At 42.3% G+C, this 26025-nt stretch overlaps 1 protein-coding gene across 2 annotated transcripts in view; it reads left to right on the forward strand.

The window, feature by feature from the left end:
- STXBP1 (syntaxin binding protein 1) overlaps nucleotides 1-20984 on the forward strand; it is a 90709-nt gene extending 69725 nt beyond the window's left edge. Inside the window, exons 17-20 of one of the 2 annotated variants that reach the window (XM_077479037.1) lie at nucleotides 5647-5732; nucleotides 8024-8178; nucleotides 12560-12696; nucleotides 19418-20984. In XM_077479037.1, coding sequence (XP_077335163.1) covers nucleotides 5647-5732; nucleotides 8024-8178; nucleotides 12560-12669 — 351 coding nt within the window. In that variant the 3' untranslated portion in view covers nucleotides 12670-12696; nucleotides 19418-20984. The remainder of the gene's footprint in view (nucleotides 1-5646; nucleotides 5733-8023; nucleotides 8179-12559; nucleotides 12697-19417) is intronic. The other variant, XM_077479038.1, reaches the window with a different exon arrangement.
- The last annotated feature ends 5041 nt before the right edge of the window (nucleotides 20985-26025 follow it).

A 26025-nucleotide genomic window follows, 5' to 3' on the forward strand; every position in this document is an offset into this window, starting at 1 on the left:
ACTGCAAAGATTGCAGATGGCAACGCTATTGTCAGCAGCGGACACGTTAAAAAAAGCCCACACTGCGGAGCCATGTGCCGGTGTCCTGGGAGCGCCAGATGTGACCGTACATGGTCGATGACTCGCTCCTGATACATTTGCAGTCTGCTTTGTCCCTGCTGTGCAATGTAAGTCATTGCTGCTTCTCCTCCCTATCTGCTGGTCCATATCTCCCTCTGAACTCCCCTCCTCTTCCTCTCTTGTGGGCACCCACGTGACATCACTAGACACGTCATCATCAACGTCACCTTCCCCACCGCTATAAGTAGAGTAGGCAGCAACACCGGGGACCAACCTCCTCCTTGGGCTGATCTGGGTACTGGCGTCAGACTGCTGAGTAGCGCTTGTTGCTACCTCCTCTTCCTGATCCAATACCAAGAGTGGCTGCGCATCAGAAATGTCCTCTTGATATGGATCGGAAAATAATTCCAGTGACTCAAGCGGAAGGTATGTGGTGGTGGTCGTGTTGTTGGTGGTAGTGTCTTTGGGGGTGCACATAGCAGAGAGTGAAGAAGAGGGTGCAGATCGAGAGGATGAGGAGGGTGCAGAAGAGTAAGGCTGAGCGAGCCACTCAACCAAGTCTGGTGCATCCTTTAAAGTAATTGAACGCACCTTCTGCAACTTCCCACTTTGGCTCAAGCCTGTTGCTCCTGCCCTACCCCTACCACCCCTGCGGAAGGGCCTGCCTCTTCCTCTGCATGTCATTTTTTAAATGACCCTGTGACAAAACTCTTAGTCCCTATACCGCTGAAGGACTGCTGCAGTATAGGTGAGCGGTCAGCAGTGGTGCACGTCAACCCTATCTATTGTGGACCTATAGCGGTCCTTACAGAACAGCAGACTGTACCGCACTCAAGCCTATGTACCGTAGCACCCTATACCAAGTTACCAGTCCTTATAAGAACTTTTGTGGACCAAGCAGGTTGTGTATTAGTGTTTAGCAGACTGTACGTCAGTCCCTATACCGCTGAAGGACTGCTGCAGTATAGGGCAGCGGTCAGCAGTGGTGCACGTCAACCCTATCTATTGTGGACCGATAGCGGTCCTTACAGAACAGCAGACTGTACCGCACTCAAGCCTATGTACCGTAGCACCCTATACCAAGTTACCAGTCCTTATAAGAACTTTTGTGGACCAAGCAGGTTGTGTATTAGTGTTTAGCAGACTGTACGTCAGTCCCTATACCGCTGAAGGACTGCTGCAGTATAGGGCAGCGGTCAGCAGTGGTGCACGTCAACCCTATCTATTGTGGACCGATAGCGGTCCTTACAGAACAGCAGACTGTACCGCACTCAAGCCTATGTACCGTAGCACCCTATACCAAGTTACCAGTCCTTATAAGAACTTTTGTGGAACAAGCAGGTTGTGTGTTAGTGATTAGCAGACTGTACGTCAGTCCCTATACCAATGAAGGACTGCTGCAGTATAGGGCAGCGGTCAGCAGTAGTGCACGGCAACCCTATGTATTGTGGACCGATAGCGGTCCTTACAGAACAGCAGACTGTACCGCACTCAAGCCTATGTACCGTAGCACCCTATACCAAGTTACCAGTCCTTATAAGAACTTTTGTGGACCAAGCAGGTTGTGTATTAGTGTTTAGCAGACTGTACGTCAGTCCCTATACCGCTGAAGGACTGCTGCAGTATAGGGCAGCGGTCAGCAGTGGTGCACGTCAACCCTATGTATTGTGGACCGATAGCGGTCCTTACAGAACAGCAGACTGTAACGCACTCAGGCCTATGTACCGTAGCACCCTATACCAAGTTACCAGTCCTTATAAGAACTTTTGTGGACCAAGCAGGTTGTGTGTTAGTGATTAGCAGACTGTACGTCAGTCCCTATACCAATGAAGGACTGCTGCAGTATAGGGCAGCGGTCAGCAGTAGTGCACGGCAACCCTATGTATTGTGGACCGATAGCGGTCCTTACAGAACAGCAGACTGTAACGCACTCAGGCCTATGTACCGTAGCACCCTATACCAAGTTACCAGTCCTTATAAAAACTTTTGTGGACCAAGCAGGTTGTGTGTTAGTGTTTAGCAGACTGTGCGTCAGTCCCTATACCGCTGAAGGACTGCTGCAGTATAGGTGAGCGGTCAGCAGTGGTGCACGTCAACCCTATCTATTGTGGACCTATAGCGGTCCTTACAGAACAGCAGACTGTACCGCACTCAAGCCTATGTACCGTAGCACCCTATACCAAGTTACCAGTCCTTATAAGAACTTTTGTGGACCAAGCAGGTTGTGTATTAGTGTTTAGCAGACTGTACGTCAGTCCCTATACCGCTGAAGGACTGCTGCAGTATAGGGCAGCGGTCAGCAGTGGTGCACGTCAACCCTATCTATTGTGGACCGATAGCGGTCCTTACAGAACAGCAGACTGTACCGCACTCAAGCCTATGTACCGTAGCACCCTATACCAAGTTACCAGTCCTTATAAGAACTTTTGTGGACCAAGCAGGTTGTGTATTAGTGTTTAGCAGACTGTACGTCAGTCCCTATACCGCTGAAGGACTGCTGCAGTATAGGGCAGCGGTCAGCAGTGGTGCACGTCAACCCTATCTATTGTGGACCGATAGCGGTCCTTACAGAACAGCAGACTGTACCGCACTCAAGCCTATGTACCGTAGCACCCTATACCAAGTTACCAGTCCTTATAAGAACTTTTGTGGAACAAGCAGGTTGTGTGTTAGTGATTAGCAGACTGTACGTCAGTCCCTATACCAATGAAGGACTGCTGCAGTATAGGGCAGCGGTCAGCAGTAGTGCACGGCAACCCTATGTATTGTGGACCGATAGCGGTCCTTACAGAACAGCAGACTGTACCGCACTCAAGCCTATGTACCGTAGCACCCTATACCAAGTTACCAGTCCTTATAAGAACTTTTGTGGACCAAGCAGGTTGTGTATTAGTGTTTAGCAGACTGTACGTCAGTCCCTATACCGCTGAAGGACTGCTGCAGTATAGGGCAGCGGTCAGCAGTGGTGCACGTCAACCCTATGTATTGTGGACCGATAGCGGTCCTTACAGAACAGCAGACTGTAACGCACTCAGGCCTATGTACCGTAGCACCCTATACCAAGTTACCAGTCCTTATAAGAACTTTTGTGGACCAAGCAGGTTGTGTGTTAGTGATTAGCAGACTGTACGTCAGTCCCTATACCAATGAAGGACTGCTGCAGTATAGGGCAGCGGTCAGCAGTAGTGCACGGCAACCCTATGTATTGTGGACCGATAGCGGTCCTTACAGAACAGCAGACTGTACTGCACTCAGGCCTATGTACCGTAGCACCCTATACCAAGTTACCAGTCCTTATAAAAACTTTTGTGGACCAAGCAGGTTGTGTGTTAGTGTTTAGCAGACTGTGCGTCAGTCCCTATACCGCTGAAGGACTGCTGCAGTATAGGGCAGCGGTCAGCAGTAGTGCACGGCAACCCTATGTATTGTGGACCGATAGCGGTCCTTACAGAACAGCAGACTGTAACGCACTCAGGCCTATGTACCGTAGCACCCTATACCAAGTTACCAGTCCTTATAAGAACTTTTGTGGACCAAGCAGGTTGTGTGTTAGTGATTAGCAGACTGTACGTCAGTCCCTATACCAATGAAGGACTGCTGCAGTATAGGGCAGCGGTCAGCAGTAGTGCACGGCAACCCTATGTATTGTGGACCGATAGCGGTCCTTACAGAACAGCAGACTGTACCGCACCCAAGCCTATGTACCGTAGCACCCTAGACAGACCAAGTTACCAGTCCTGATAAAGAGCTTTGTGGAACAAGTGAGTTGTGAATGATTAGCAGACTGCAGCAGAAGGGCAGCAGTCAAGTATAATATTCTTTCTATATTTGGAAGAAAGAATATTATACGTGTACAAGCCTATTACCGTACCACTGATACCAGTCCTGAAAAGAACCTTTGTGGAACTAATAGTAACAGCAAGTCTTTAAAATTATCCTCACTGCCTGACACACTGCTTCCTGCCTGTCCCTATACAAATTGGCAAAAAAGAGTAGGCTGGAACGATTAGCTGGAACAGCTCTTTTGTGGACCTGATAGTAACAGCTAATGATGATGATGATGATGATGATGAAGAAAGACTAATCTGGCTGAGCTGTCCCTAAAATAGCAGCATACAGCGCTCTGTCCCTTTATCTAAACTGACAAAAGAAACTCAGGCTGCTGACCTAACACCTATACCAGTCCTGAAAAGAACTTTTGTGTACCAAATAGCTAGCGTTTTCTCTGTCCCTACTCCACACAGGATCCTTTCCCTACAGTGACAGAAGAAAGAATGTAAAATGGCCACCGGATCGGGTGTATTTATAGGTTAGGGGGAATGTCCAAGTGTCCATGAGCTGTCATGTCTCAATTGGTTGTCCTGTAACACATGATAAACGTGTCACGAAAGGTTAAAGTTCTTGTATACATTAAACACGTAAGTCCGCCGGGGCGAACGACGGAAAAAGGCGTTCGAACCCGCGGACGGCGAAAGTCGGAAATTCGCCGCGAAACGACCGCCGGGCGAACCGTTCGGCCATCACTACTCAGGAATGCTCTGACTTGCACCCGAACTCCTCAGGCCCAAGGTAACACCCCTCCAGATTGGGGAGTGCCTCAAAGGCCCCAACAACCTAGTGCTCCATCTTCAGCTTCTTCCACCTGACAACTCCTCCACAGCTAGGCCTGATTCAATTTACCTGCACTCACAAAAATTCTGCTTCTAGCACCTAAAAGTAGAGGGTGCTACACTTGTGTTGCACACTCACCAGAAAGACAGGCTGCTCACTCAAGTGCAACTTAAATGCATATAAGCTGTTAATGTTGAAGACAACTTCTGATGATTCAAACCACGTGAATTCTTTAGGATCTGGAACTCAGGAGAAGAATATATAGCATATGGCTGCTAGATAACATTTACTCCACACCAGTCATGTGAATAAACTGCCACTCTGTGCAAAAAAGTGCTTAAACAACAGCCTCTACCCTCATGCTCACCATCATTTTAGCTGCCAAATCAATGTGCAATATAAATAGCTTGTATGGTGGTAACAAACACAGGCATAAATCTAAGGAAATTTCCAGTCTTTTAACTACATCCTCCACAGGGAGACACTCCGCTTGTTGTTCAGCATACACCATAGCATACTCTATAGCCAATAAATAGAAAAACGCCATATAGTGTAATACTTAAGTTAATGAGCAACAATAGCAAGAGTACACATCATAAAAACTAGACCCATCCAGACACATAGGGGACCCCGAGGGCGCACTATCATTCAAAACGCGCGTTGGATAGAGCTTGTATAATGCTGTCACACCGCCACATGGGAGCACATGTAAGTCCAAGTATTAAAAAAAAAAAGAAAACGAAGGCAGCCATCACATCTAAGAATTGGTAAGCTGTAATATAAAAAAAGCTTGCTTTTTTGGTTTAATACCTCTTTAAGAGAAGTATTCTAGAAAACCGGTGACAATCTCAGTTGTATGATATTTTGTTTTCTTTTATCTTCAATGTGTCTTTAGTTGATCTTCTCCTGGTTCTCTCCAGGATCTGTCCTTTCATTAGAGTGGATCTCTCATTTTCCAAATTCTCTTTCATCCAGGATACCATTGAGGACAAGCTGGACACAAAACACTACCCATACATCTCCACACGCTCTTCTGCTTCTTTTAGTACAACAGCTGTGAGGTTGGTATGCCAGTTGCCCCGTATATGAAAAAATTGAGCCAATGTAGGCAGGGCAATGAAGAAGTGCAAAAATTACAAAAACATAAAGATAATTGCAACATATGGTTGCTAGACCTGGCACAGAATCAACCAGAGCCTAGGGCAAGTATGCAGAACTGCACCCCACTTCCCCGCTGCTAATGCATGATGTAGAATGGGTGTACTGCCTTGCACCCATTCTCTGCCACCTTGTTCTGGCTGACAATCAGTTGCTTTCTAGTAGCTAGAAGGTAGCTACATATGCAAGGTGTGTTTTTCGTGGGCTGGTAGGGTGTGGTGGAGGCATGCTGGTGTGGCAGCAGTAGATATTAGAATAGACATGAAGCTGCAAGCCACTGGTTGCCAGCCATTCATCTGGAGCGAGCAGTGAGGGATGCCCCCCCGGACAAAGGGTGAGCTTCCCCTCCTGCCCACCCTTTGTTCCGGCCCTGGCTGATGGTCCTTTGTTGGATCTTCTAGAAACCAGTATATGATTATGAAAAGAAAAACATGTAGTCCTTAAGAGATTTTCTATGTTGCCTGTCTTACTAATTATGCAGTAAAAATGTTGCATCCGAAAGAATGCAGTTTTTGATGCTATCGCTCACTGTATCAGAAGTACCCCATGGGACGTATTCTGGTCTGGATCAGCATCTGGCCTTGAATACCAAAAGAAATCCCCCCCTTCCATCTTCCAGTTTTCCTGCATGTTGGTGGGTGGGCAACATAAGCAGAGCAGCTTCTTTGTTCATCCTCCAAGAATTAAGCAACACACACACCCTACTGATCATGATGTTCCCTCTCAGACACCAGTAGTCACAAAAAAGGAAACGTTAGTGCACTGGATGTTTGATAATTCTGTCCTTTGACACACTCGCACTAAATTGACCTTGAGTTTTATTGTAGCTTTTGGAATATGGATGTAGGTGGATAGGTTCCAAGCCCGTAAATGAGAAGTATGAGCCCCTGGTATGTCCTTTTAACATTATTACGCAACTTAATTTGCTTTTCCAAAGGATGAAATTGCCAGTTTACTAACCATAACAATTTTGGATTGACTAAATAGATTGTATTATGGTGAGACCATATCCTTCACTGAGATACCAGGAAAAAAAATCATCACAGAATCTTAGTATTTGGCTATATAATAAATATTTGTATCATTTAGTAATTAGTGTCAATGTTTTAGTCAGTGGCTTTGAACATGTAAAAAAATTATACTTGCCCTGATTTCCAAATTAGTATATTGAATTTGCAAAAAGATCCAGAAAGTCGACAAAACAAACAGAGATTTCACCGCTCCAAGACAAAACCACTGACAGGCTGCTAGCTCTCCAAATGGATGGGGGTTCCAGGTGCAGGCTGATTGCATAAGCCAAATGTGTAGAAACAGAACGAAACTCTGGATAGCCGCACTCCGGATTGTTTAAAAATTAGATGCCTTTATTTCTTCAAAATGCAAGTGCAAAACTCCATTGAACAAAACGTCACAGCAAAAAGGGAACAAAAAAGGATTTTTGAATAAAATAGCTAACGCGTTTCACGCTACAAACAGCGCTTACTCATGTTAGCTATGAGTAAGCGCTGTTTGTAGCGTGAAACGCGTTAGCTATTTTATTCAAAAATCCTTTTTTGTTCCCTTTTTGCTGTGACGTTTTGTTCAATGGAGTTTTGCACTTGCATTTCGAAGAAATAAAGGCATCTAATTTTTACACAATCCGGAGTGCGGCTATCCAGAGTTTCGTTCTGTTTCTACACATTTAGTATATTGAATTGGTAAGTTCCACAGCCAGACTATAGGCCAACCTATGTTTTTGGTTTATAGCAAAACATGATAGCCCTTGCGCCATTACCTGAATCTGTCATTCTCAACCTGAGTTCCATGAGATCCTAGGGTTCCTCCAGAGGTTGATAGGGGTTCCTTGATCGGTGCCTGATTGACCCTGAATCTGGTGATGGCAAGGGTTCCTTTGGGATAAAATGGTTGAATAGGGCTGACCTAGACACTAAAATTAGGTTACATTACATATGTACATAGTTATTTAGGTTGAAAAGTCTATCTAGTTTAGCCAATAACTACAAATAAATAGAAAACCTGCATATACACAGTCCTATACCTACAGTTGATCCAGAGGAAGGTAAAATAAAACAGAAAGAAGACGGTTCCACCAGGAAGGCTCTTGCTGCTATATACCAGTCAATGTTAAAAATATACTCGTTTCATATTAATGGAATATTTGAACATCATAACCTGTTGAACATTCTATCCTCAGTGCCCGCTATGGACACTGGCACAAGAACAAGGCTCCAGGAGAGTACCGGGCTGGTCCACGTCTGATCATCTTCATCCTTGGTGGAGTGGGTTTCAGTGAGATGCGCTGTGCATATGAGGTATCTCAGGCCAGTGGCAAATGGGAAGTCCTGATAGGTGAGTGACGTAAGCATAGATCATCTAACAATGCACAGGGCTGTTTACTGGGATCTGCTTTTGGGATGTGGACAGAAACACTTTAATCTGTGCGTATGTAGCTGCGTATGTGCGACCATCATAACTTACATGTCTGTCTCTTTCATTATGTATATGTGTCTATTCTTTGAGTGCGTTTTCACATGTGTTTATGATTGCCCATATTTTGTGTTTAGACGTGTCTCCTCCATTTAAGATTGTCCCTATTTATGTGCTTTTATCCATCTGTGTATGACTGATATTGTGTGAGTGTGAGTTTACATTTATTTTAACCTATTTCTGGCCTCCCATGGGACATCATCTGCCTTTCTGAAGAGGATGCTCCTGGGATGCAGTATTATGGGGCTGTGGTTAACAGTTGGAGCAAGAACAGTTTGGGCTCAGTCCAGGGACAGTTTATAGCTTCCTAGGTTCAGTTTATCATGATTACATTGTCTTTTGCCTAGTTGCCTAGAGCTTGTACAGTTAATGCAATCCAGTGTCCTTTTGGCTTCATCTCTGCAGGTGCTTGGTGCAGCAATACTGAGCGCCCATGTTATTTCAGGCAGTTTTTGGGTGACACTGTAATAATTTTGCCAAGATAGGGTCATCCAGGACAAGTAATGAGAGCTAATTCCTACAGTTCAAGTGTTAGATGGAACGTGTGAGTGGATGCGAAGCAATGCTGACAATGTATACTGAACTGTTTGGCTTAGTAGACCCTTTCCTACCCAGCTATTAGTGTTCAGTAGGTCTCCCAAGTTCCCCTTTTTATGTATGCGTGTGCGTAAGGTCAACCTGGCAGGCTGGTTTTATTTACAGTCTTGTTACTACTTTAAGTTGATGACTTGACCACTATCAGTCACCATCTCCATTTACCAGCTGCCCCAATTGGTATAAAGAAAGTTAAAATATAATAAAAAGCTTATTATTAGCAGAAAGCTGGGGTTCTACCCGGAATTATTTTTTTTTTTAAAGTTAGCAGCTACAAACACTGTATCTGCTGACTTTTAATAAGGACACTTACCTTTCCAGGGAGGCCGCGATGTCGCCCCCCCAGAGGTCGATCTGTTCATCGGATCGGGTGCAGCCGCCCAAGATGGCGGCTTCAACAGCTAAATACTTTGAGTCTCCTGGAAGAAAAGTGTTATAGAAGTATTATTTAAATTAATTATTTGCCTTACCTGCCAACATGCTTCTATTGTCTACTGAGCCCAAGGTGGAGAATAGTACTGCAATGCCGAAAATCCAACACCAGCTGTCATTTTTTTAACATCTGGTGGAAGGATGGCCAGTGGAACATGGATGATGTAGGCAATGCCAACTTTTTCCATTGTAGCCCTATAGAGAAGTATATCTGTACCTGTAGAATGGGTGTCTGTTTCGTGTTAGTGCATATTAATGTGTGTTTGCGTGGTTCATCCTGAAAGGTCTTTATGCCTGTCTCATTGAAGTCTGTGTGTTTTATTTAATAAGGCAGACAGTAGAGTGCTATAACCCAATGCAACCATTGAGTTACAAAGGCCATGATGGCCTTAAACTACTGCTGTGAGTGACGGCAGTTTGTACAGCACCTGTACTATATGTGCTGCCTTGTAAAATAAATCTATGTCTGTTTATGGTGATTATAATCTTAAAACGTCCGTCTGTTATCACTAATGTTTCTCTTTAAGACGAACATGTTTCCTATGGTGAAAAAACTGTAGCTTATTACCCTCTATGCCAAAGCAAATATTAGTACAAAATTATTACAAAATTGCTAAAAAAAAATGTAATATAAAGTTACCAGCCAAATTATCATTGGCTGTCCCAGCCAATTACCCATCAGAGAATTTTCACTTTGAGGGAACATTGACATTGTATGTAGAAGTCCAATCCTATGTAATGATAAATAAATGTATTTGAGGAGAATCTGAGTTTTGTGCAGTTTTCTCACCTCTGGAGAAGTGTACGTCTAATGTCTTTCTCTGTCTTTCTTGTTAAGAGGTTTGTCTTTCGCTGTCTCTTGTCTGTCTGTCTGTCTTTACTATGCTTCCCCTTTCTTCACTGCTGATCTATACCCCATCCGATGAATTTCCCATACATGTCTGTTGCAGTAAGCCATCTCTGTTCATTATGTTGTTGCTCCTCTGTTTCCTTTTTTTTCATTGTGATCACTTCTCAGATTTATGTCCTCCTTCTGCCCATTCCTAATTTCTTAGAGCCCTGGGATGCCATTCACAAAAATGTGCTAAGTTTGGATTTTAAATGTATTTGTTTGCATTATGATTACAAAGAAACCACACTGTTTGAAGTGTTAGCTTCACATTTGTGTGGGGACTTTTCATAAATACCTTCCCTGTTATTGCAGTGTGGCCCTATTCACTTGAATGGGTCATATTCGGCAGGCAGTAGTTCTTGACAAATGTGACGGGAGGGTATCTTTCCTGCCACAGCCATGCCTTGGCATGTGTAGTATTACACAATGGCGATTAAAGCCATGGATTGGCTATCCTGATTTATTATAGTCATATTTATATTTTTATGGCACATTTATGTGAATGTATGAGATTCTTTTCTCCTTTTTTAACCTCTTCTAGCGCTTCTATTCTCTGTTACGATGCATCGTTTCTTGTCTCACCCTCCCTGTGCTTCTTTCTTCTCTCTCGCTCTCCCATGAACTTAGCCTTCATTGTGTTCGTCTGATTTAGCCACCCCTGTGTTTCCGCTTTCTGTCTCAGCCCTACTGTGCTTCCCCTTTTTCTCTCAGGAACTCTGTGCTCCCCTTTCCTCTCTCAGCCTCCCCTTTGCTTCGTCTAGTTCTGCCTCAATAAGTATCCTCCTTCTGTCTTAACAGTGCTTCCTCCTTTTGTCTTAGCCACCTCTTTGTTTCTTTATTTAACCTCAGTCTCCCCTGTGCTTCAACTTTCTTTCTCAACCTCTCCTGTCCTTCCTTCTTTTGTCCCAACTTCCCCTATGCTTGCTCTTTTATCCTTTTGTTTCAGCCACCTCTGGGCCTCCTCCCTCTGTCTCAGGCTTCCTTGTGTCTCCTCTTTCTGTCCAAGACTCACCTCTGCTTCCGTCTTCTGGTTCTGCCTCCCTAATTATGCTCCTTCTGCCATACCAGTGCTTCCTTTTTATGTTTCAACCTACCCTGTGATTTTTTTTTCTTTCTGCCTCAGTCTTTCATGTTCTGTTTTGTTCTGCCTCATCCTTCCCTGTGCTTCTTCCTTCTGTCTGAGACTCATCTGTGCTGTTCTATTGTCTCAGTCTCCTTTGTCATTCTATCTTTTATCTCAGCTTCCCTTTTCCTTCCTTTTTCTGTCTCAGCTTTCCCTGTCCATCATTTTTTTTATCTCACCTCCCCTGTCCTTCCTTCTTCTAACTCAGCTTCCCTTATCCATCCTTCTTCTGTCTCAGCTTCCCTTGTCCTTCCTTCTTCTGTCTCGGCCTCCCCTGTCCCTTCTTCTTCCATCTCATCTTGCCACGCCCTTCTTTTTATTTATCTCAGCTTCCACTGTCCTTGCTTCTTCTATTTCAGTTTCTCCTGTGTTTCCTTCTTATATAGGGCTTCCCCTGTCTTTCCTTCTTCTACTTCAGCTTCCCCCATCCTTCCTTCTTCAGTCTCAGTTTCCCATGTCCTTCCTTTTTTTTGTTTATCTCCGCTTCCTCTGTCCTTCCATTTCAGTTTCCCCTGGGTTTCCTTCTTTATTATCTTCTACTGTGTTTCCTCTTTTAACTCAGCCTCACTTGTGCTTACTGCCTCAGTCTCACCTCCTTATTTTGCCCCAGCCTCCCATATTCTGTGTCAGCCTTCTCTTGGTTTCTCACTTGTGTCTCAGACTCCCTTGTGCTTTTTCATTCTGTCTGAGCCTATTCTATGCTTCCATATTCTATCTCAAACTTCCTTTGCCTCCTCTTTCTGTCTTAGCTTCCCATTGACCCCCTCCTTCTCATGTAAACATCCTCCTACTTGCCCCTATCCTATCTTGGCTTTGCTTTTCCTAATGACTCCAAACCACCAAAGCATCCCTGCTGGCTCTGTATCCTTAGAGTGTCCTAGGACATTTTCTCCTTGTCGTTTTTATCCTTCTGCTATTCAACCCTCACCCTGTTTTGCCTCATATTGGCCTATGAGAAAGGCCTATTTCTCTATTTTGTTTTCCGCATTGGTTATGCTTATTACCTTTCTTATCTATACTCCATGCATTTTTGATTTGTTTGCTGCCTCCTTGGTTTCTTTATTTTGTATTTTCTATACCATGCCTCTCTTCCGCATGCCTATACTTTGCATTAGTCCTGTCACAATTCCTTCTCTTTATCCCTATACTGCTCCTACCTGTCCGTCTTAGGCCTTTGTCAGCCCCCCTTTCTTCTCTCACAGGTTCCACACACATATTAACACCCATCAAATTTCTTGGAGACCTCAGACACCCAGACTTCCGAGACAGCAGTCGGGTGTCATTCGAGGACCCGTCTCCCATCATGGAGTGAGGTCTAACGAGCTGGGACTAAAAAAAAGTAAAGAGAGACTTTAATACCCCCAAATCCCCCACCCTTTGTGGATATCTCTGCCCCACTCACCCTCAGCTCGGACGTCACTGATTCATTTCTCTCGTTTTTACTATAGTAAAATGCTTGCTGGTTTTTATTTCTGTTGTAAATGTCATTTTAGGTAGAATTGAAAATGTGTCCTGTTGCCTCCAGCTGATCATGTCACCCCATGATCAATAGACCCAACTTTCTTTTTTCTTATTATATTATGACCCTGTGTAATGCTTTCTTCATTGTTACATCACTTTCCCAAACTTATCTCATTGTTCCTTTGTTGCTTTCATTTCTCATCCCATATCCTCCATAATTGTTCATTTTCTCCACACTCCTTATAGACATCAAATCATCAACATTTAAATTCTTATATATTATCGAGATGAACAAAATCCTGGTCTAAGAGAACTTTGTATGTTACCAATGCTGACCTCTCCTTCTGAAGATGCTGGTTAGATGGTTGTCATGGTAGACCCTCTGTCAGGGTCATCAGACCAAATACTGAGAGTTTGTCGTCATAAAAATTTAAAAGGATAAGTCGATATGTTTAGAAGATTCTAAAGGGACCTTTTATTAAAATTGCTGGTAGGAGTCTGTATTTTATGGGCCTTGAATTAATTAAATTGTTAATACAAAGATTTTAAATTGTAAAATCGGTAACAAATTCAAGCCTGAGTTCAACCAGACTTTTACCAGCAATTGTAAGCCCTGATGAAGGGGGCACTTAAGAACTCCTAAAACATGTTGGCTTGTTCTTTTAAACTTTTATGATGAATTAAACTCTTCATAATTTTTTGACATTTGGTTTGACACTCCATTTTAGAGGATTAACGTGACAACCTAGCAAGCAGTGTTTTAAGAAGGAACTCATCAATAGCAATGAACATATTTCTCTTTGCACTGGTTTCTTTAAATACTCAGTAGATGAAAAATTGACCAAAGACATCACAGTGATGCAATCTGAGTACTGAATAATGTATTACCACTCAAAAGGCAGGTGGACATACATGCTCATATGTTATCTATACTCAGCACACACTCCAGACATTATTTGTACCCATATCAATCTAGACATAATCTACCCAACTCCAAAGACAGTGCCTTGATATCTACTAGCAAAGAATAAACTCTGATGCCAGTCATCGCTGGCAATCATGCCAACAGCATTTAGTGAAGACCATCTTATGTTTGATCAGTATAACATTCTGAAATTATACATGGGTCAAGCAGAGCTGTGATAGAACTAAATCATGATTTGCCTAATATTCTGAATATATAATTCCAAATTTTGTAGTTGACGCAAGTGGATATTTTCCCCCAATCTTCACTGCCACAAGAATACTTATTTTGTATTTAGTATTTTGTTTGTAAAACAGACAGAAATATTTTAAGTGAACATTTCCAACCTAACCAATACACCTTTTTACCAAGATTGCATTTTAAAGGATACATCAAGAAGTCACAACCCTCCTATTGCCTTGATTGCCAAGTTTATATACCTCCTAAAACATTCTAAATTATGCAACCTTGCAGCTTCTATATTGATGATTCCAACTATATTAGGCAGAAAATCATGCAGGCAAAGTGAAGGAAAAAATGTGTCCATATAAATACACTTAAGCCCCGTACACACGAGAGGACTTATGTCTGACAGACTTCCGAAGGAGTTCTGCCGGAGTTCCGACAGAGTTCTGACGGACTTTTCGACTGAGCGGACTTGGCCACACACAATCACACTAAACTCCGACGGATTCGAACGTGATGACGTACGACTCGACTCGAATAAGGAAGTTCATAGCCAGTAGCCAATAGCTGCCCTAGCGTCGGTTTTAGTCCGTCGGAATAGCATACACACGAGCAAATTTTTCGAAGGGACCGGGTCCGGCGGAGTTCCGTCGGAAAAATTTGAAGCATGTTCCATATTCTAAAGTCCGTCAGACTTTGGCGAATCAAAAGTCCGTTGCAGCCCACACACGATCGAATAGTCTGACGGAATCAGTCCGTCGGACTTTGGATGTTGAAAAGTCCGCTCGTGTGTACGCGGCATTACAAACATTCATCTTTAAGGTCCAAGTCACCTATTGACATCTCTTCACCAAAGCATGATGATACATAATTCACTATGCCAATGACCTCTGTTGGTTTATCTGAAGGCCTTCAATAGCACTTTGAGATACCTCATAGATAGCCTGGTTGGTGTCAGATAATAGCTGAGGGAATCTTTGCCTATGGCCACTTTTTAGGGGCATAACTAAATTTTTCTAGGCTTATACAAAGCCCACAATATCATAATTTTTTTAGAATATACCATACACTCAAATACTTAATACAATATAGCAACTTCCAAAAGCATAAAAGCCACTGCTAGCTGATAAAAACTTTATGATGATGTTTGGATTGTGGCAGTGAGGAGACAGAGACAAGGGGCATTATATTGAGGTTGGAGTTGCCCCTTTAAGAACCATGGGACCTATAGTAGTTGCTACATCTACTACTATTGCAGTGCTACTGGTCTCATTATTAATATTAGAACTAATGTAGTAGTATAATAAAATCTCTGTTTTATGGTAGTCACATGGTAACATTACATGAAAATGCTGTTGTCACATAATTGTAATACAAGACATCAACAACTTACATTCATCATCTCATGCTCCTCTTCATCCCTTTTCCATAAATCCTCTTGTCATATTCATCAAGGGACAAACATTTTCAAGCGTATAGTTCTGCAAGCGGCTCACTTGTTGGCCCCACCACTATCTCTGTAACAATAAATTACATGGAGGGTGGCTGTAGACCACCACCAAAAACATTGCCACTGGTTGCATGAAGTCATGACGCACAAATCAAAGCAAGAACATGCACTCTTACCCTGCTGTGGTGGAGAATGGGTTAATGCCAAAGCAGTCCATCCAATACCTGTCCAATACTTGTATACCCATGGCTCATATCCTGACATTTTGTTAAGGCTATGAATCTGCCTATCCATTGGCAAGAAACCACGAATATACAAGCACAAGGCAAGAGGTGCCAAAATCCCCATATCTACCAATAAATCCTAACTAATAGGCTGAATTCTAGGCACTGCACAAAATATCCACTCGTCTAACAATGGGCCCACTGTAAATTACCACTAAATGGCAAAGACCTGGATGGGTACATTTGTATTAATATGGATTCCAACCTTAATAACTATGAAGATGATTCAAATAGTACTGAATTCTTGGTCTGAACCACAACTGTTTGGCATTATCAGCATTATACCCGGGACAACTGTTCCATTAACTCCTTCTCTCCCTGGGCAGGGACTGGGCCACAGCACATGCGAGTCACTTTTTATGTTTACTGCTCGTTCATGGGATCTGTGCATGCCACAGATTCCAGCTCAGCAAGCATTGATTTTGGGGGTGGGGATGTGTGACACCATGGGGGGCTCACTTTCATGGATTTAAGGACAACATTGGCAAGGATGACAACTAGTCAATATGCCTTGTTTAAATTTAAAGATCCTGAAAGAACAATCTGGTTGCAATGACAACACATGCACTGTTTGACCCTCTACATTACCTACTGTTTTGCACCATCCATCAGATAAAAGCTAATGCCAATGTCGTACCTAAATGCATGCTATTAAATGAGCCCCATGCAGTTTTTGAACTGGTGGGGGAGTCGGGTGGGGCATCCAAGAGGACATTGCATGCCGGGGATTTTGGGAAGGCTGTGTGATTACTTCTGTATGTTTATGGATGATATATTTGTATAAGATGTTCCAGTCCCCATTAGAACAATCCATATACCGTATATGTTATTTACATTCATAACTAAATCCATGTAAGCATTTGGCCATTTAAACTAAAACAGCAGATTGCAGCTTGATTTATTGATTCATCATGTATAGCCTTTGATTGGCTCTAGTTTGTTCTACTTGGGACTTGCTTTTCACTCTTAAAATGGTGACAGCTAATATTACAGCCTATTTTGGCCCTTTAAATTGTTAATTGCAGTCTACATAGATTAACTTTTATGATATAAAAAAAAATCTTACTAAGCCTTAATATTCTAATATTCAGTGTTAGATGGTTGTCAAACTAAAAGACCCAAGCTAAGAATCAGAGATAATGCAGGATGACATAATACATGTCCTGTATATTTTTTTTAAATGTATTCTGCCTTTAAATATAGATTTTTAATATTTTATGTTTTTATGTTAATGATTATTTACAGAAGTAGCTTGCTATATATAAATCTATAGTCCACATACTGGTGTCCTGCATTCTTTGATATGCTCTCTTCCCAAAGTCAACATTATACAGTGGATTGCAATAGTTTGGAATGTCTCAGGGGATCTCCCTATTGGCACCTATGAGGAGTGGCATTCACTGCAAGGAGACCTCTCTTTATCTCTGTTTATAGGTTTCCAAATCTCTAAGAATGTTAAATGTATGGGAAGCATGAGCATTGGACACCTCCCTATTAGTGAAAAATGTGTAGGGTGTTTTTATTCTAGAGTACATTTTCTTGACTAGGGTTAGAACAGAGACTTATAGGGGTTCATTGAACAATTAACAATTTCTGCCCCTCAGATACTTTTTCCCAATGACCACAAATGTGAGAATCATTCTTTCCACTGACCATTGCACCAATGCACCATAAGCTGTAGACATAGTAATTTTTAGTAGGGCTTCCCTGAGTAAAAGTTATTTTAAAAGTTCCTCCATGTTAAAAAGTTACAAAAAGATTAGAGCAAAGTACCAGTTCAATGTCAATGTAAAATCAACTCAAACACAAGTAAAAGCAACTCAGAACTACCTGAAAAGGATACTGCTTTTCACTTGCTTTTTGTAATAACAAAGGTCCCTTTCACCTGGGTGCTCCATTTAAGTTCGCTTTTTTGGGCAGACCTGCTCAGAAGCTTCATGTTTGTCTATGGGCAGCTGGATGTAAATTGTCCAGGTCCAAAAAATAAATAAAAAAAATAGACCTAAATGTGAAGGATCTGAGGTAGTCTGGTGTTAAAGGATGCAGGCCTGTTTATTTACAGCTGCCCATAGTTCTAATATTGGTCCTGAAAGCTACAGTTTTTAAATGCAGCAAAAAAAATAATAGTATGAATGGACACAAATGTCACAAAAGTGATATTTGTTCTGTTGTTCTGTTCTGCTTCGATTTAGTAGGGGATCTGTTCACAGTATCCCTGCTGATCAGGCTGGACACGGTCCCTATGAAAGGTGCCCAAGTTTCATCTCCCCATACTGTATGTCCATGGATCAAGGGACTAGCTGATCTAGCGTTGGGAATTTTAGTTTGGCAACAGATGGAAAGATGGTGTTATGTTAGGCTTGTGTCATATAGCACATATGATTTTTAAGCATACAAGGGTGTAAATAATGAGTCCTAAATTATAATTGTAAAGGCCTAGTTATGAAAGATTTCTATCCACCCATTATTCAGTTTTATTTACAATATCTTTCTCTTCAGCTTCAGACTTATGGGCCAATAGTCTCTAGAAGTGACAGCTATTCACTTGTCAACTGCATGTTTTCCAGCTTCTAGGTGTGCACAGCAGTATGAAAAACAACAGTTATTTGATACTGCTATCCACGTTTAGGAGCTGGGAGACAGTATGAGGTTGATTTACCAAAGGCAAAAAAGTTTTTCACTTTGCAAAGGAATGTTTCCCTACTAGTTTAGTTAATGTGGAGGAAATTAACTTTGCAATGAATACCCAATTATGTGCATATGATTGGATGATAGAAGTTAGCAGCGCTTTACTTCATTCACCTAAGCTAAGGGAAATTTGCCTTTAGAAAAAGCAATACCGTTGCGAGATCAGGCAGTTGACAGGGCATCACTGTTAGACTTCAGATAACCTCTGGCTTATGGCTCATAAGATGAAGAGTTAAGACACAAACAAGGGAGGTAGCATTAATTAATCTTTTCTTGGTAAGCCATCATTTATAATATATATCATAGAATTAAATATTGTTAAGACTCTTACATAAACCCTGTTTGTAATATCAGAATACAGTTTAGCAAATGGCTAAATATTAATTTACATTCCATGTCTGGTATTCCTTCCCTCAGTAGCAAAGAGGAATGCCTGGCCCATTACACCCAATAGGTTATGGTCTTCAAACCATTTCTATAAATAAAGCAATGCAATAAAGTCTGAGACCCAAACCATTATTTCAGTTTTGAATAAAGGCTGCAGGGTCCGTCTTGATATATTATTTACCAATGGAAACTTTCCCTCTCCAGAGATTCTGTTCCTGACCCCCACCATGTAGCATCACTGATCTTGGGGGCTCTTCTCCATAACATAAGAAATAGATGAAGAGTTTTAACGGTGGGAAGGTTTGACAACTGGAATGGAGAGGATGTTTTAGTTTTGGTATATATGTACAAATTTAACCAGTTGGGTTGGATTATGGTTTTATTAAAGCAACACAGCATTTGATCAAAACTGAATTTTTAGGGTTGGCACTAAATCTGATTTTAGGGAGGAATTTTAAGAACAACTGTATTTTACCCCATTATTTTGCTTTGAAGTTGGGGGGGATTTTTCAGTGCACGGACTTAGGAAACATATCCACAAGAAGAATGTTTTTGGATTTTACGAAGATCAATTGTTCCAATCATTGTATACTTATCTCTCTTTATTCTCTCTCCTTCTTTTTCCTCTGTCGTGTTGCAGGCTCCACTCACATCCTCACCCCTCAAAAACTCCTGGACGCTCTGAAGAGAATGAATAAAACAGATGATGAAATCAGCAGTTAGATTTCCCCTGTCCTCCCAGATGTTGTAGCCTATTTTCCCCCCAAACCTCCTTCTACCCACTCCCAACCTGACAACCTACTGCTGAAGACATACCTTCAGTTTATTCTTTGCCCCACCAGCAGAAAAGGAGTTCCTCCAGCCCAACCCTACTTTTAAACTAATGCTAATTCATGGTCTCTAATTGAGGCTTTTTTTGCATTATGGCATGGATGTAATGTCAGCCATTTTGTACTCCTCACCCCCTCTTTTTCTTGTGAGCCCTGCATTGTGGAGGTTGTATTCTGTCTGTTTGTCCTGGAATTTGTAATGATCCCAGCGCATTTTGGATCTTGTGTTTTTGAATTATTGACTATTTTTCACACATCTGCCGTTAGCCTGGATATATGCCCAATCAGCCAATTGTACTATGAGTTCTTCCGTTTTGCACTTTTGGCTTTGCCTCTCAGTCGTATTTCTATAGCATATAATCTGTATCCAGATTTTGCTCCTCTTTACATTGCTTTATTTATAGTCACTTTTATGTTTCCACAATGCACATTCCTACCATGTTTTTACTGGACGTGCAGGAATATGGCAGGACGTTTGAGCCTGTAGCTTCCCCCATATTATAAAGCACAACTTTTGATGGGGTAAAAATCTGGTGATGCCATGCATCTCAAACACTGTCTAGAACATGTGCCCCCCCCCCATGACCATTTCCAAATGTAGCTTATATTTAAGTAGGCCCCTGCAGTTCTTCCTAAGCCTTCAAACCTCCCCACCGATTTGTTAACTGTTCTGGAAATGCGTGTTTCTGTATCTGAGTGAGCTTGTCCTGCCCCAGCTCTTGGAAATGAATGCTTGCATCTTTACTGTGTGTAGCGAACTAAATGTCTGAATTTAGTTCTGTCGTATATAAATATATATAATATATGAAGAGATATTTATGTTTCTGGAAAGCAGGAGTGAGACGGAGGTCTCAGAATCACTCAGATCTAATGGAGAACTAATAAGAATAATTTATACTCCAGTTACAAACAGCCTCATAATTATGATCAGAAAATGCTCAAATTAATTTCTTGAATGAAATTACCCTTGAAGGAACTGACCTATTATGAAGGTAGCAAATTTTGTAACAGCAGCTGTTGACTCCAATCCATTTAACAAGGCAGAGGTTACAGTTCTTCAATCTGTTGGGGGGGAAAGGAAGCTAGGGCAACATCATGCTTACATAAAAACATCTCTTCAATAACAAAACTGGCTCAAATTGCGCTGATTGTGTTTTATTGGATGTGAAAATCGGTGTGTTCAGTTATTCACTATATGGTCCAATTTTAGTTCTTGCTTGCTCTGCTGCTATAGAAGCGGTTGACATCTGAATGAATAAACGCTAAATCTTAGACAGGTTTACAGAGCCCTCGGTCTCACTCCTTCATTTCTTGTAATATTTGTTCTGTGAAAAAGTTTGTCATTTTGCCTGCAAGTAATAAAGAGATTTAAAGATACACAGTAAGCAGTGTTTATGTTAAAAGTATCTTATAATAGAGAAAGGTTCCGTTACCGGGGACCTTGGTTCTGAACTTTATTATATGATGTACCCTTATGGTTACCCAAATGATGGAGTACCTAAAAGCTAATGTGGACAACCACATCTCCATTTCCAATGGTTTCAGAAAAGACAGGAGAGAAGAAAGGTGACACTGAGCTAAAGCCCTAGAGTGCCATTATCCCAAACTAGCAAATAAAAATTAGGACATTCTAGGATGGCACTCAAAGGATATAAATTCAACACCATAGATACAGCGCCTTGAAAAAGTTTTCATACTCCTTGAGATTTTCCACATTTTGTCATATTACAGTCAAACATTTAAATGTATTTTATTGGGATTTTGGAAGGAAAACGATAAATGCTTTTCACATTTTTTACAAATAAATATGTGGAAAGTGTGGCATGTATTTGTCCCAGAGTCAATGCTTTGTAGAACCAACTTTCACTGCCATAAGAGCTGCAAGTCTTTTTGGGTATGTCTCTACGAGCTTTGCACATTTTTGCCCATTTTTCTTTGCCACATAGCTCAGTTTCTGTCAGATTGGATGGAGAGCGTCTGTTAACAGCACTTTTCAAGTCTTGCCTCAGATTCTCAATTGGATTTAGGTCTGGACCTTGACTGGGCTATTCTAACACATGAATATGCTTTAAAATAAACCATGCCATTGTAACTTTGGCTATATGTTTAAGGTTGTTGTCTTGCAGGAAGGTAAACCTCCGCCCCAATTTCAAGTTTCTAACAGATTTTCTTCTAAGATTGCCCTGTATTTAGCTTCATCCATCTTCCCATCAAATCTGACCAGCTTCCCTGTCCCTGCTGAAGAAAAGCATCCCCACAACATGATGCTGCTACCACCATGCTTCACAGTGGGGATGGTGTGTTCAGGGTGATGTGCAGTGTTAGTTTTCCGCCACACATAGCATTTGGCTTTAAGGCCAAAGAGTTCAATTTTGGTCTCATCTGACAAGAGCACCTTCTTCCACATGTTTGCTGTGTACCGCATATGGCTTTTCGCAAACTGCAAACGGGACTGCTTATGGCTTTTTTTTTTAACAATGGTTTTCTTCTTGCCACTCTTCCATAAAGACCAGATTTGTGGAGTGCACGACTAATAGTTGTTCTGTGGACGGATTATCCAACCTGAGCTGTGGATCTCTGCAGCTCCTCCAGAGTTACCATGGGCCTCTTGACTTCTTCTCTGATGAATGCTCTCCTTGCCCGGCCTGTCAGTTTAGGTGGATGGCCATGTAGGTTTGCAGTTGTGTCATACTCTTTCCATTTTCCGATGATGGATTGAACAGTGCTCCATGACATGTTCAAAGCTTGGGATTTTTTTTATAACCTAACCCTGCTTTAAACATATCCACAACTTTACCCCTGATTTGTCTGGTGTGTTGGCCTTCATGATGCTGTTTGTTCACTAAGATGCTCTAACAAACCTCTGAGGGCTTCACAGAACAGCTGTATTTATACTGAGATTAAATTGCACACAGGTGGACTCTATTTACCAATTAGGTGACTTCTGAAGGCAATTGGTTCCACTAGATTTTAGTTAGGGGTATCAGAGTAAAGGGGGGCTGAATACAAATGCACGCCACACTTTGCAGATAATTATTTGTAAAACATTTTTAAAATCAATTTATTATTTTCCTTTCACTTCATAATTATGCACCTCTCTGTGTTGGTCTATCACATAAAGTCCCAATACAATACATTTATGTTTCTGGTTGTAACATGACAAAATGTGAACAATTTAAGGGTATGAAAACTTTTTCAAGACACAGTATGTATAAAAAATCCAGATTTATTACTCATATTGTAGAAAAGTTTGTAAGAATTACAAGCTTTCTCAAGCAGGGTTCCATGGAACCTTAGGGTTCCTTCAAAGGTTGCTAGGGGATTCATTGAGCTTTGAGCAATTTCTGACTCTCAAATATGTAACCTCAGACACCAATGTTTTTTTTTAGCTTTCTGACCACCAATGTAAAGGGCTCCTACTGCCACTGACTACCAATCAAATTGAGCCTGTCCAGTGGCAGCTGGTGTTTTTTTTGGGGGGGGACAACCACCCCCCCCGGCCGGTGGCACATCAACCTCCCCCCAGCATGCACGCTGTCTGCAGGTTGGTCCAGCACTTTCCGTATCTAGGTAGCAGGCATCGGGCAGCAGCTACGGTGGTCGTGCATCTCCTCCCCTCCTCCTAGACGTCCAATAGGATTGCCTGTCCTTTCAGTGCTCTCAAAACCCACTTCCTGATTGGCCGGGAGGAGGATAAGTGTTGCAATAGTAAATATTCATTTGCTATTGTAACACACCTGGATGGGCTCCGTTCACATTCTCTGCATCCCGAGCCCACCATATTTTGAAGCCTATTAGAGCCTCTGGCTTTAATCAGATGCTTAAAAAAACATTGGAATTGGAATCCATGCATCTGTTGTCCTGCAAGGGGCCGGACGAATGGATGGGGGGACAGCGCCCATATGCCGGGCCACCCCTGAGCCTGTCTCTACTGACTGTAGCACCCTCTAGTGTGTGCTATATGTTTTTGAAGGTTGTGTTACAGTTTAGAGTAGGCGAATTCTAGTTTGGCTCAGAGCCAAGTCTGAACCATGGAATCTGGGTCAGGGTTCCATGAAGTTCAGAGCTGGGTGACTCGTCCTGGCAGCTCTCTGGTGCCTCCCCCTGGTCTAGAAGTTTCTAGAATTAGTGGGTGGAGGTTAGGAGGAAGCCCTTCCTGGAGGCATGGGAGCAAGAGAGTACAGATTGAGTAGATCAGCACTGTTGGGGACTAACAAGGGGGAAGACTGCCACATGTAGTCCTCATCCTTTCCTGAGAGTCAGCCGGGTGGACTGGTGAAGAGTCAGTTGGTAGGACTGGTGTGAGAGCTAGCCTGGAGGGCTAGTGAAAGGGGCAGCTGCAGCCAGGTGGGTTGGCAGTGCCTGAAGAGGTGGTACTGGGAGCAGTGGCCACAGAGAAAAAGTTCCAAGCTGTTTCACTACATTTTTTTTGTTACACATCAAGGCCTGTGAAGGACCATTGCTAAAATCTGACTGGGTGATTCAGCTGAAGCAAGTAAGTGTGTGCTGGATGCAAGTGAAGGAGACTATACAAAATAAGTGTACATAGGAAGATGTCCCTGAAGTTGTTCCTGCAAGTTTTGTTGAAGTCAAGTGGGCATCCCATCCCTATCCAAGATATTAACCCTCAATAAATAACAAAGACAAAGTCATGGACTGTTCTCTGGGGTGCTTGTGAAAATATATTGTGCCTGGCTGTGCAGGAGTGGGGGATCCAAGTTCATCAGCAGTCCCTAGGGATATGTGCTACATGACTATCTAGGCAAGGGAGGATTTCACTGACCAGCAATATAAATGGGCACATTTTAGCTGACATACTTAATCAAATTCTATCAGAAATGCCAAGGCTGTCTAGATGTTAAAGTGTGCCACATCCCAATGGTAAATGGAAAAAGAGGACGTTGGGAAGGAACTTTAGAGTCAACAATGGACACGCGAGTGTATCAAACGTAGAAAAGTTTATTAGTACATACAATTAAAATCAGTATAGAAATAAAAAAAACATGCACATACAATATACATGTTACATGAAATGAACAAGAATTTGCAAGGAACTCCATTTATCAAGTGAACATAACAACCCAGAGGGACCCCTACGCGTTTCAACTCAGTCTTCTTCTTTATTTAGGAATGCAATGAATAGGCTCTAGAAGATAAATGTCAATAAATGCCATGCAAAAAAAGAAATTGCTATATACAGTATAAATCACATATCAACTGTGTAAATGTGCCTCACAATATATGGATTTCAAGAAAGACATATACAGATACCAAGATGGTTCCAAATGGCCCAAGAGACATAGAGCAGTTCAAGGGAAAATATACATTTATAACTTTATTTTAGAGGCTGTGAAGGGTACTTACTTAGTGATTTGGATAGAACTTTTATCCCCAAGTTTATTTGGACTATATGTTGTCACATGGATTAAAGCAGGGGTGCCCAACCTTTTGAAGAGCGAGGGCCACTTAAGCAACTTGGTAACTAGTCACGGGCCACAATGAGCGTGCAGATGACAGGTCCAAGTGCACTCCGCATATGCAGAGCTGACACAGACACAGCCCGCTCAACTCTATGGGGCCCTCAGATCTGCCCAGATGGAAGGGGACAGATCCCCCCCACCTCGCCTTCGGTCTTTTTTTTTTTTTTTTTTTTTTTCATCGGATTGAAGGTAGGTGGGTGTAAATGGCCACAAGTCCATTTACATCTGTGGTTCACTAGGGGTGAATGGAGGTTCTGATCCTGTTGGAACCAAGCATGTCAGAAGCAGCCTAAGGCTGCTTTCACACTGATGCACTGTGGTTTACCCCCACTGAGGGTGCAGAGCAGTTCACCTGTGGCTTAGCTGTACTTTGCCATAGACTTCTATTATATCCTGCAGGGGTGGTGCACTTTCTGAAGTGCACCAAACCTGCAGGTAATAGCAGAAGTCTATGGCTCAGTGCAGGTAACCTGCAGGTGTTATGCGCTGCACCTGCGGATCAGTTTGAAAGCAGCCCAGAAATGCCCATATACACACTGAATTTAGTAATAAACTTACCTTTAACAACAGTCTTCCATTTAGGTCAGCTTATGCGGCTCTGCTCTGCAACCACTTTCTTCCTCTACCGCCGGCTTCATTCACAACACTCTTGCTTTGGGATGGTGGGTCGGCAACCCACAATCTGGACTTGCCAACCCGCCATCCCAGAGCAGGAGGTCGCGGGCCACATCAGAGGGCTCCGCGGGCCACTGGTTGAGAAAAAGACAAAAAAGCAAAAAAGCTTCACTGCCACCGATTTTTGGCTTGATGGATCAAAATGCAAAGATTTCCAGAAAAAATGTATAAGATAAATAAATGCATAATCTAAAAGATTCCAGGAGGCAGTTAATGCCTGTGTTAAAAACCAAAAATAAACACTATAAATAGTCCGGTAGAGA

This window comes from Lithobates pipiens, unplaced genomic scaffold, assembly GCF_037356315.1.
Source record: "Lithobates pipiens isolate NorthernLeopardFrog02 unplaced genomic scaffold, aLitPip1_a1.2 Scaffold_1, whole genome shotgun sequence".
Classification (NCBI taxonomy): Eukaryota; Metazoa; Chordata; class Amphibia; order Anura; family Ranidae; genus Lithobates; species Lithobates pipiens.